Source organism: Drosophila rhopaloa, unplaced genomic scaffold (assembly GCF_018152115.1).
Source record: "Drosophila rhopaloa isolate 14029-0021.01 unplaced genomic scaffold, ASM1815211v1 contig_2, whole genome shotgun sequence".
Lineage (NCBI taxonomy): Eukaryota > Metazoa > Arthropoda > Insecta > Diptera > Drosophilidae > Drosophila > Drosophila rhopaloa.
The window spans coordinates 17,008,896-17,019,959 of record NW_025335083.1 but is presented as its reverse complement, the minus strand read 5'-3'; the positions used below and the strand labels follow the sequence as shown (position 1 = coordinate 17,019,959).

Below are 11,064 nucleotides of genomic sequence, written 5' to 3'. Positions count from 1 at the left end.
GAATTTGTGTCAGCTTCTGATAAAGCAGTTGGTCAAGCTTTAACTCTAACCAGTCTCACCACTTGAATATTTTGGGAGCTCTGGGACAATAGCATATTAGTTATTTTACTTTTCGGTTTTATGCAGTTGGAGTTGCTGTTTATTTTATTCATGTCCGAAACTACTTGCCAGGGAATTTGGGTCTTTCCGTGTATGTGTTCCACGTTAGTCAGATGACCCGTCCTTTCCGATCTGCCCCGACTTGGTTTTAAGTTTCCCAGTTATGTTTATCTAAATGATGCCAGCAGCCAACACTGCGTATGTGGAATATTTTTTATTGTGGTTAGCAGTCGGTTGTTGCCAGTTTCCAGTTGTGTGGTAGATGCTTTTGACATTGGCTAAGGGGTGGAGTAAAGAACAGAAGTCCGAAATTTTAGTGTGTTTCACCAGATAAGCCAATTTATGCAGTTGCTCTTTTTGAATATGCGTGTTAATTTGACTGTGAAAGTTCTGCGTGGCATGGAACTTTAGGAGTTTAGGTTTTTAATTGTGGAAATTGGTTTATGGTTCTTTGACAGCAGTAGTTGTTCTAAATACTGTTGTGGTCAGATTAGGGTCAGGTTCAAAGGTCCTTCAGCTGTGGTTGAAAAGTATACTATTTCAATTATAATTATAATTTCTAAGCTAGGCCCTTTTATATAAATATATTAATATTTTTAATGCCTGGAAGTTTAAGCTTAAGTACTTTTTGAAAAAATTAATCTACCTTTGTGTATAATAGTTTCTTTTTATATTGAAGAATCCTTATTTTTAAATAAGGTTTTTTAGAAAACCACGTTTATTAATATTAAAAGACAAAACATCATAGTTATGTACAAAATTTTAATTGACGATTTTATTATAGGCCTTTAAATTATGTTTTTTGTAAACCTCCATTCTAGTATTCTTGTAATAAGTATTTTACCCCTATGTTAAGACGATTTAATCGGTTAGAGGTATAAATATTATCCATAGAAGCATCAGTTTAAGAGGTAGGTTCACAACTTAAGGAAGTGGAACTTCCCGATTGGCTCTTTCCAGTGAATTCCTCTCCGAAACCGGGAGTTCATTCATGCTCTCGGCCGATGAATTTCGAAAAACCGAATGGCGGCCGTAAGCCGAAGCGAAGGGGCCACGAAGTGGCATCGTCGTTTGGGCCATGACTCGGGCTTTTCCACCAATGAAGTCCTCCGCCCGTTCAGTCGTGAATCGGACTTTCAACTGAACGGACGGTCTGTGCCAACGAGGGTCGCCACAAAACTATCTGACGTGCGATTTGCGATCCCACGCGAGTGTCCACCGCGAAATGTTACTCGGTGCGTTGTCGTTATCCTTGCCACTGTCGTTGGTCCTGTCGCTGTCATTTGCCGGATTTTGGCAGCCCTCGCCAAAGTTGTGAGCGAGTGAAAGTTTTGTGCATTTGTCGTGCGGCGACTTCGGTTTACCATTTGCATTCGCATTTGCGTGCTTAATTTGAAGTAATTATTAAATTTGTTTGTTGTTTTGCAAAAAAGGTTATACATTTCTCTAAACTGCTGGTCCCACCTTTTGACGACATGTGCCACGTTTGTTTACACTCTGCAAAAACTTTTGTAACGGGATTGTAAAAGAAAAAATATTAGGAAATTGATCGTTGGCTTTTTGGGATGATTGTTAGGAGCATAACAGGAGAGGAACATATCATATGTTGGGAATTTTTTTATATAAATATTAAGTATACTTGTTAAATGTATTTGTTTAAGGTGAATTTTATGGCTTCCAAACAAAAAAAGGTTTAGTTCAATTTATTTATGTTGAATTTTATTTTGATCACTAGCAATCTCAAGTTGCAATGAAGTTCTTCTTGTAGTTTGGTAGCTTTTCTATTTCGCAATCATTTTTTATTTTTTATACAAAGCATTTCATTTACATAAAATCTCATACATTTTTCAACCGTTGATTAGCAAACTATTTTCTTTCATGACGAAAATACTTTGCACTTGCCACGACACAGCAATTTAACCATAATAAATGGGTTTTACACTCGAAATAAATTGAATGCAACTGTAATACCCTAATTTGTCAGCAATTGTGAAAAAAACCGCAAAAATCCCAACACCAAATCCTTTTACTGGAATGCAACAAACTAAATGGCCATAAAAACCGCTTACGAACAGTGACTGAGGGGAGCGGGCCAAGGGAATGGGATGTTGGCCATGTTGAGACACAAACAAAGAGCCGCCATGTAACCAGCAAAATAATTTGTTGCAATAAATATTTGAAAATCCAGTTAAGCGAAACATTTTCGTCACGAAGAGGGCAACTGGCCGCAGAGTATAAGAACTCCGCAAAAAATGCACTTCGAGCGGTGAGGCAGGAGGAATGGTTGGGTACCAGAGCTGTTGCAGAAGTCGTGGCTCCAGGCTTTTTGTTGGTGGAACGATGTCGCCCCCTGGAAGAATCTGGTTAGTGATTTTGTAGTGTTAGGGTAGCTAGGCTTACCTCGGCAGCACACATTATATTTCGTATATTTTTAACCAATTTTTTAAAAGAAATACATGTTTTTCATAAGCTGTTAGTTAAAATATTTCCTTAAAATCTGATTTTTTTTTATTACTTGGATAAACGAAGTAGCAAATTATTTGTATACAATCAAATAAAACATTAAATATATAAAAAAAAAATTTTTGACTCTGTAAACTTTGTTGTTTTGAGGTGGCATAATTAGGAAAGGAACATTTTGCATTTTTATATAAATGGTGACTATGGTGCGAATTTTTTCTGTTCTTCGTGAATTTTATTTTGAGCTTTTATTGCCTATACTGGGTAGCAAAACGATTGATCAAAAAATGTCCTCCTTCTTACTAAATACATACATTTTTTTTGTGTGGCACTTTCAGGCAGTTGCCGCTTTTTTCATGCCCCGCATGCCGTTGGCGATGTTGCTGCTGTTGCACGCCGTGTTGCATTTTGTTGGTGGTCCTGTGTTGCCAGGTCCTTTGCCTTTTGTGTCTCTATACCGGATGCTTTAATATTAAAAGCGTTTAAAATTTTCGTACGTTTCGTCGCGATTGTTCCGTTTTCTGGCTGATGCCCCGAAACGAGTAAAAAAGAAGAAAATCCCCTCAGCCTGCGATATCCGCAATCCCTTTGTCATGAGGATAATAAAAAGGGGCGACTGTTGCACCGCTGCGGGGCAGCAACACTAACAAGCTTTGTTATGTTTCGCTGTTGCATTTGAGTTTGCGTTTGAGTTTGAGTTTGAGTTTGCTCAACGTTTTGCCAACTGTGCGAGAAAGTCGCCCGCAGCGTCGGAAGCGGAAACGGAAGTGTTGCCATTGCCATTTTGCTGGCATCGCCATTGCATTTTCGGTACGCTCCGCTCCGTGCGCTGCTTGTACTGGTGTTATTGTTTTGTCAGTGCTTTTCGATAAAACTCCTTTCTGGCTTTCCGCCTGCAAAATGTTGCCAGGCAGTGTCCGCTTTTTGCCCCAACTGTAGTCGGGTTCCGGGGTAAGGAAAAATGGGGGTGCACAAAAGTTTCTGACAGGTGGTTTGTGTGTTACGTGCTTTCTGTTTACTTTGTGTAATCATTTCATTTGTCAGACTTGATTTGCCAGCGAACAGAGCGTTGACAGCTTGACGTTGCACATTGTGATTTTGACGAAAAGAATTTTTCCTAATTGGGCTGCAGCTAACCATTGTGCTCGAGTCTATGAAACTAGTTGAAATACTTGGGAACAATATTGGAATTACACGTAGAAAAACCTTAAAATGTATTAATTAAATTAATTTCCTTTTTATTCTAAAGCAATAAGTAATATAAAATCAAGACTAATTCCTTTCCAATACAAAAATAGCTCACATAAAACTGTAATATCGCAATCATGATTACCACTTAAAATTCGAAGTCCTGATCTGTCATTTAAACTTTAAGTGGTGATTTTCTTCTTTGGCCCATTCCACAAGTAAAACAATCAAAAAGTTAAAGCCAAAAGTTAAATTAATGGTGAGATAAAATAGAATTTCCGTCGACAAATCAAATTACTGTCTGCCTGCTGTCTGAAGATATTTAATCCGGCTTAGCCGAAGTCTCAAACGCTTCAAATTAACGCACAGAGAATTAACTTCGAAGGCACCGGGGAATGAGGACACAAAATTCAAAGTAAAACAAACAAAAGTCGGCGCAAAGTCAGAAGTCAAAAGGCTGGGGCCAAACTATGTACGAAAAGCGCGTGTAAACAGCAGCAGCAACAACTTTTGCCACACATCCGGATCCGGATTGGGGGTTCATGTTCGGGTGGTCCGCTTTTCCGACTTGGGGCTGATTCCCCCCGTAAAGTGCTGGCAGGCTGGCTCGTCATCATCATGACGCTCCATTTCAGTCGCGTTTTTGGTGTTGATTGCAGTCCCTCAGTTGTTGCTGTTGATTACGCGACGTTTAAGTGATTAAAGGTGAAAACGTTTGACGGCCATTGAACACCGTCCTTCCACTAATCCTCGAACATTTTGTCGACTTGCCGTAGTGTAGTGCTGAACATTTTTCCATTACCCGTTGCAGAAGGAAAGTAAGGTAAAGGATTTCCAAAGCCATGGCCATGCCGCACTGGCTGCCACGCCCACGCCCCCGGTTTCGTCCACGCCCGCAGGTTAATGTCCTGCAATTGGGCACCGCGATAATAGCCACTGCCGCGGTTACCATGTTGATGACAGCCACTCCCACACTCGCCGAAATCCCAGCAAAAGGTAAGTGCTTTGATAATTTAATAAGCCTCTCTTAATGGGCTTCTTAGTTTGATTGATTGACTGATTGACAGTGGGTAGTCAAAGAATAGTGGCTAGTAAGGCACTCAATTTCGAGAAATAATTAGTTCAAAATCAATTTTAATTGGGCGGTAATACTATCACAATTTACTAGGCTTCTATAAAAGCTAATTAAAATTATTAAGCTCTAACCAAAAAGGGTTGTTTAATTTTCATTTAAGTTTCCAAAATCGAAACAGAAAGAACTTCATCAAGAAATATTTAGAAGCCATTGTAAAAAAAATTGAATAGGTTTCTTTTGTTTTTTAATGATTTCTAAAATTTGGAAATTCTTTCTTAATTTCTCTTTTTGGCTAGATCCTGGGTACAGTTACGGATAACACATCCTCAAATATTTCACTTTACTTTTACTAAAACCGAATGGAACTCAATATTTAACTCTGTCCAGAAAATTGTTTGTTTACATTTGCCATTAAAAGCCATTTTCGAAGAGGAAGTAAATTCCGTTTTGTTTTCTGCTGCTGCGGTTGTTGTCTAAGCCTATCTGAAACGTTATTCACGTCAAAATGGCAAATGACAAAATTGTGCGTATTTAAAAAATTTATGAAAACAATTTCCCATTTTATTTGGGCTGCTTGAGAAAGGCATGTTTTATTTGCATATTTGTTAAATTTATCTTTGGCTGAGCAAACGAAGAGGCGTACAGATATACGGGAAGTACGCTCCAGGATATTTTGTGACATAATCAAATATGCCTTAAGCCAAAGCCAACAACTCAACCCTTTTGAAGTCGCTGCCAAGAAAATGAATGAACTGCAGATAAAAGATGTTGGCCCCTGCCATGTCATGCTTGTTCAGTTATTTCCACACACATATATTTTACAGCAAATTTTCCCCGGCCCCAAAGGGAGAGAATTTTCTTATTTCCATCTTATTCCTTCTATTTTATGAGCAAGGAAATGCAAATGCTTACAAGACGTTTAACATGTCACCTGCGGGCAAAAGACGCTCCGCAAAATGCTCTCCACACTTATCTGACAGTTGTGCATCTCTGGCCTTCGCCATTTCCCACATACCCCGCCATCCATTGGGCATATGTATAAAATACACATTTGTTTGTCTTACCATGTTTGTCACTTATCGTTTGGTCCAATGTTTTGCAGCTGAGTGCCATTTCCCCTGCACACCATCTTTCCGATTTCCACTCCAACTGGGGCCGAGATAACTGTGTTTGCGTGTATGCGGAGATATATTATGATTTTATGCATGGTTTGGCCAAGAATTACTATTTTCCCAATGCTGAAAATATGAAAAAGTGCCTTTGCTAGCTTGTATTTTATTTGGAAAGATGCAAAATGCCTGAGTGCACGCACTCTGTGTGCAAATATGGTATAAATAATTTAGTAGTGCTTAAAAAAATACTTTATAGGTTTCTTAGCACTAATTAAATAATTTATGCAATGCATTTTACATTTCCTCCATAAATGCCTTTGCCACAAAATGTTAATAAACATGTCTCTGTAATAAGTCAAAGCAGAGCTCTAAACGCCTGCATACATTACACCTGGATTTTCTTTAACGCTGAAATATGCTTTAATATCTTTATGACACGACTTTTGCATTTTCCACGTATTTTTCAGAAACATAAAATCCTCTTTTACAAAATCTCTCTCGCACCATTTTTTCCTCTGTTCCTTGGTGATTTCTACTCCGAAAGTACTAAAACATATTTTATGACACACTATTTTCCTCTTATTTCCGTTTGTCGCCTCGCCTTTTTGGCATTTTATGGCATTGCTTCCGTCATACGTTTTTCTTATGTTCCTCATTTTTGGCTATTTCATCGCTATTTAAGGCGTTATTTCTTTTTTAATTTTTTTCCGGGTAGCTCGCTAAATGTCCTTGACTGGGTCGAAAGAAGTGGCGAGAGCTCCTTCTCGGGATCGTTGGCGAGAATTCTTATTATTATGAGCTCGCGTGTGCATCGCCTGCATTTTTCCCTATTACTTACTTCCTCCGACTGCTGGCCCAAACTTATTAAAATTGTTCGACGCCGCAGTGGTCGTCGTTGGAGAGGGTAAATGGAGTGGAGCAGCCGTTGGCCGCACTGGCCAACCAGCCCTTGGTATTGCAATTTATGTTTTTCAAGTTTGAAATTCCCGAAATAGTTTCGCGTGCTGCAAATAGTTAACTCAACTAATCAGCATAAAAATGCAGCCCAAAGACCGCAGGATGGTTTTTCCAGCAAAAGTGTGGCGAAAAGTGAAAGTGTTTTGAGTTGGACCAGTATAATAGTTTTATTTAAGAGAAAAATTTAGCGCGTGACTCCACGAAAGTGCTACCCAACAGGCAGGGAAATTAAGTGCAAAAACGACGTGTAAACCATAAGCCTACAAAAATGTAAGACATTTGGATTTTACTCATAAGACTACTAGCATTGAAAATTAATGACCGTAACATTTTTAACGTCTTAATTATGTGCTACAAAAGGAAGACCATTTTATTTTAGAACGCTGCATATTATAAAACCTGTGCCCTTTAACAGTTAAAATAAATTATACTTCAAAGGTATATTTTCTTCTTTGATTTCAATTTAATATCGTCTCACTTTAAAAATGTGGCCATAAAAAGATCATTTGCGTGGCTAACGAGCGGAGGCGGGAAAAGTGTGGTACTTATGTAATGCCGCCCACAATCACACACATTTACGCCCCCAATCAGCCAATAAATAAAGCAATATATGAACGATAAGCATATTCAAAGAGTAGCAGAAAACGAGAAATGGTTTTTCAGCCCCAATAACAATAATTCAAAATAGGCCACCCCAATACGCGTCAGAATTTCCGTCCCCCGCAGCAAATAAGGCTAATTTATAAAAACAAACGACAGCAACAGCAGTGCTAAATTTCCTAAGTAACGTGAAGAAATCGAAAAACAAAATTTCTTTAACGACTGCCGAATGTTGCCAAAGAAAAAGTAAAACGCTATTGTTTCTTTTTCTGCAAAATTCCAGGAAGCCATATGGACGGAATGAATTATTACACATTGTTAACTTTTATGACTAATTTTGGAACAACTTAACGACGAGCAATAGCGAAAGTGTGTTCACCAGAAGCAGTCTTGAAAACTAAAACTGAACCCAAGAAAAGAACATGTTTAAATTAAATCAAAATAAATGTAATATTTAATTTGTAGCAGGGCAACTTTTGGGTGCGACAAGAGTTGGGAAAAGACAAAATAATCACACCAACAAATTTATGTTTTGTTTTTATTTAATACTTGGAAATTTATTTTATGGCACAGAAGTCCATACAGAACCACTTTGTTTTTGAACGAAGTTTTTGCGGCTTAAACTGTGGCTAATCCGAACTTCAACAAAATTTAGAATTCATGTCAGCACATGAACTTGTTGCGCCAAACATTAATGATGAGTTCACGTTTCCTGTTCGACCAGACAGTGGGAATATTACCCGATCGATCTGAGCATCCCGGACTGTCCTCCACAGCGTGATGGGTTAAGCCCGAGGTCGGTGTCAAGGATGAGTTTGAGATTCTTCTGCTCGATCTCTGGGTGGCCAGGGGGGAGTGATCCCTGGAGTAGCTCCTGGCCTCCTTGCGAGCAGCCGCCCGGCAGCAACATCCAGCGGCGGAGGCCTTCTTTGGCTTGCTCTTCCCAGCGCCTCTGGGACGAAAGATCGCGCCGAGGCCCATTTGGCGCACCAGGAACTCCTGGGCAGCCTGCATTTCCTTAATCTGCTGCCCCTCCTCCCAGCCCTTCTCCTCGGCCATGATCTTGAGGATCTTGGGCAGCATGTGCAGCGTGGCAGCCGCATCCACGAAAGCGATGCGCAGGCGTCGTGCAATGACGTCCACTAGAGTGCAGGCGTACTCGTTCCGCACCGCATATTGCACCTCCGCCTCGATGTAAGGGAAGTTCGGATGCAGGCGTTTCTTCATGTCGGGGGCCTGCGAGAATAGAGCGTGTCCATTGTATCCATAGGAGTCGGATATATGCTGCGCCACGTCCATGGGCACATCGTAGTCCTGGACGAACTCCAACGGCAGCATGCAGCACCAGTACTCCGCACCGTCCAGCTTTAAGTCCTGTGTCCAGCTCATGGTCACATGGTCATCGCAGAGTCCACAAGATTTGATTGCCATGTCGACTGCATCGGCGGCCATCACGCGATAGCTGCTCCAGCGACCGCCGGCCAGGGTGATGAGATTGTCCGCACTCACCTCGATCATGTAGCTGCTGATCGGAGAGCCCCGCTTGTCCTCCACTTCATCCTCCGCGCTGTCAGTGGGACAGCTGACACTGGGCTTTATGCCCGTCCAGGCGCTTAGGACGTGGCAGCGACCCAACTCCACGCAGGGCTCCATCCTGCGCTTGGCGGCCTCCAGCAGACAGTCCACGTCATCGGGATCTGGACTGGGACTCCCCCTGCCGGACACTTCGTCCAGCTCCACCTCGCGAACGCCCAGCACCATGTGGTTCTCGAACGGCACCATAACTATCGTGAGATCGTCCTTTTTCAGCGGTGGACTTAATAGACCATAGTGGCCGGAGCCAAAGTACTTGGGCAGCGAGACGTGGGTGCCCAGTGTGGGCACCAAAATCGGAGCAGTGCCCTCCCTGTCCAGCTGGCGAATGGCATCGGTGCTGGTGCCCGTGGCATTGATCACCGACTTTGCCTGGATGTAGAAGTTTTGGCCGGAGATCTTGTCCTTAACACCCACCACTCGGCAGCAGCCCTCCTGCGGCAGGAGGTCCACCACCTCCATGTGGTTGCCCACATTGGCGCCCAAGGCGACTGCGGTCATTACCAAAGCGAGGCACATCCGGGCGTCGTCCACCTGGCCATCGTAGTAGACTACTCCGCCGCGCAGACCTTCCGTTTTCAGAAGCGGGAACTCGTAGAGGGTGGCCTCCCTTGAGAGGAAGTGGGAGCCACGGACATTCGAGGTGGCGGATATCCAGTCGTACACCTGGGATTAGAGATTAGAACACCCCTAACTTACCCCCAATTCCCACCTACCTTTAAGCCCAACCAGGTGAAGGGCATGCCCAGCATACTGTAGACGGGAATGATCATCGGCTGGATGCGGTTCAGGTGCGGAGCGATCTTCAGCATGGTCACTCGCTCGCTCATCATCTGCAGCATGATGTACAGCTGCTCGATGTCCTTTTCCCGGAGGGCGGTGCCCAGGTAGGAACCGCTGCCATCGATCAGTTTACTGGATCGCGAACTGGAGCCACTGGCAAAATCATCCGCCTCAATCAAGGCTGTCTTAAGACCGCGACAGGCCGCATCCACGGCACAGCCGCAGCCAATGGCTCCTCCGCCGATGACCAGGACGTCGAACTCTTCGCCCTTGAGTGCATTCAGGTGCTCCTGGCGCGAGGGAACCACCTTCATGGCGCAGCAGTGATTCCCGCGAACTTTGACCCCACTCGCTTGATGAGCGAAAAAAAGTGCCTGGTTCAGCAAGTGCCTTCTCTCACTGGAACGATGGGCCGTTTGGGCCAGGATGGCACATAATTTAGACATCATCTTCGCAAGTCTTTCGATTGCAGGCAACACAAAAAATTTGGAATTTGGTCGGGTCGCGTTTTTTCCAAACGCTACCCAAATATTCGAAAAATGTCCAAAAGGTCACAAGGTTTTAAACAAACTGTTCTAACAATCTTTCACTCCTGCCGCTACAGCAGACATTGCAAAACCTACTTGGTTGCATTGTTTTTCTCAAATTCCAGCTAATTAGTTTGTAACTCTTTTGGTGCATTATTATTAAAATAATTTACGAGTCATGTTTATGCTTTAATTATTAATTTCTGTTTAACAAAATATTACATTTTACATTTTTAACATACAATGAAACAGAAAATTTATATTAAGAATATTACATTACTTAAATATTTCCTAGTTTTTATCAAAAATTTGTTTCTATATTTAAGTATTCTATATTTTAATAAAATTTACATCGATTTTCTATCTGCGGTTTATTTAAAACACCCCATTCAACCCTTTAGTAAGCAGGAAGGCCGAACACAAGTTTAATATTCAATAAAAAGTTGAATACATTGTAATTGAGCGACATCCACCCACTCCCACAGCCAATTAAAATTAATGAAAATTATAGATATGCGGCTTGTCGCCTCGCCAGTCTCCACACCTGGGCAAAAGGTGTCGGGCTGTCACATTTTCTGACAATTTAAACTCGTGACTGGCAGGAGGACAGGTTCCGAAGGACCTCCTGCAGCGCGATGGGAGTAAATTACTATGCTTAGCGCATTAAGGT

At 42.0% G+C, this 11,064-nt stretch overlaps 2 protein-coding genes across 3 annotated transcripts in view; one reads left to right on the top strand and one right to left on the bottom strand.

The window, feature by feature from the left end:
• Positions 1-1,234: 1,234 nt before the first annotated feature.
• Positions 1,235-11,064, top strand: part of LOC108051884 (neural cell adhesion molecule 2) — a 42,535-nt gene continuing 32,705 nt past the window's right edge. For both annotated transcript variants that reach the window (XM_017134152.2, XM_017134151.2), the window contains exons 1-2: positions 1,235-1,496; positions 4,559-4,743. In XM_017134152.2, coding sequence (XP_016989641.1) covers positions 4,590-4,743 — 154 coding nt within the window. In that variant the 5' untranslated portion in view covers positions 1,235-1,496; positions 4,559-4,589. The remainder of the gene's footprint in view (positions 1,497-4,558; positions 4,744-11,064) is intronic.
• LOC108051883 (probable glycerol-3-phosphate dehydrogenase, mitochondrial) lies at positions 8,016-10,451 on the bottom strand. Its single transcript, XM_017134150.2, has 2 exons — positions 9,801-10,451; positions 8,016-9,750 (listed from the first exon to the last, which is right to left on the bottom strand). Exons 1-2 carry the CDS (start codon positions 10,314-10,316, stop codon positions 8,155-8,157), a joined length of 2,112 nt encoding a protein of 703 aa, XP_016989639.1. The 5' UTR covers positions 10,317-10,451; the 3' UTR covers positions 8,016-8,154.

What these genes read in the sequence shown, in the direction of transcription:
- LOC108051883 (XM_017134150.2), bottom strand. Translation starts at nt 10,316, where the DNA reads ATGATGTCTAAATTATGTGCCATCCTGGCCCAAACGGCCCATCGTTCC. An exon ending in TCACCTGGTTGGGCTTAAAG is followed by an intron (nt 9,751 to 9,800) that starts GTAGGTGGGAAT and finishes CTCTAATCCCAG; the next exon opens with GTGTACGACTGGATATCCGC.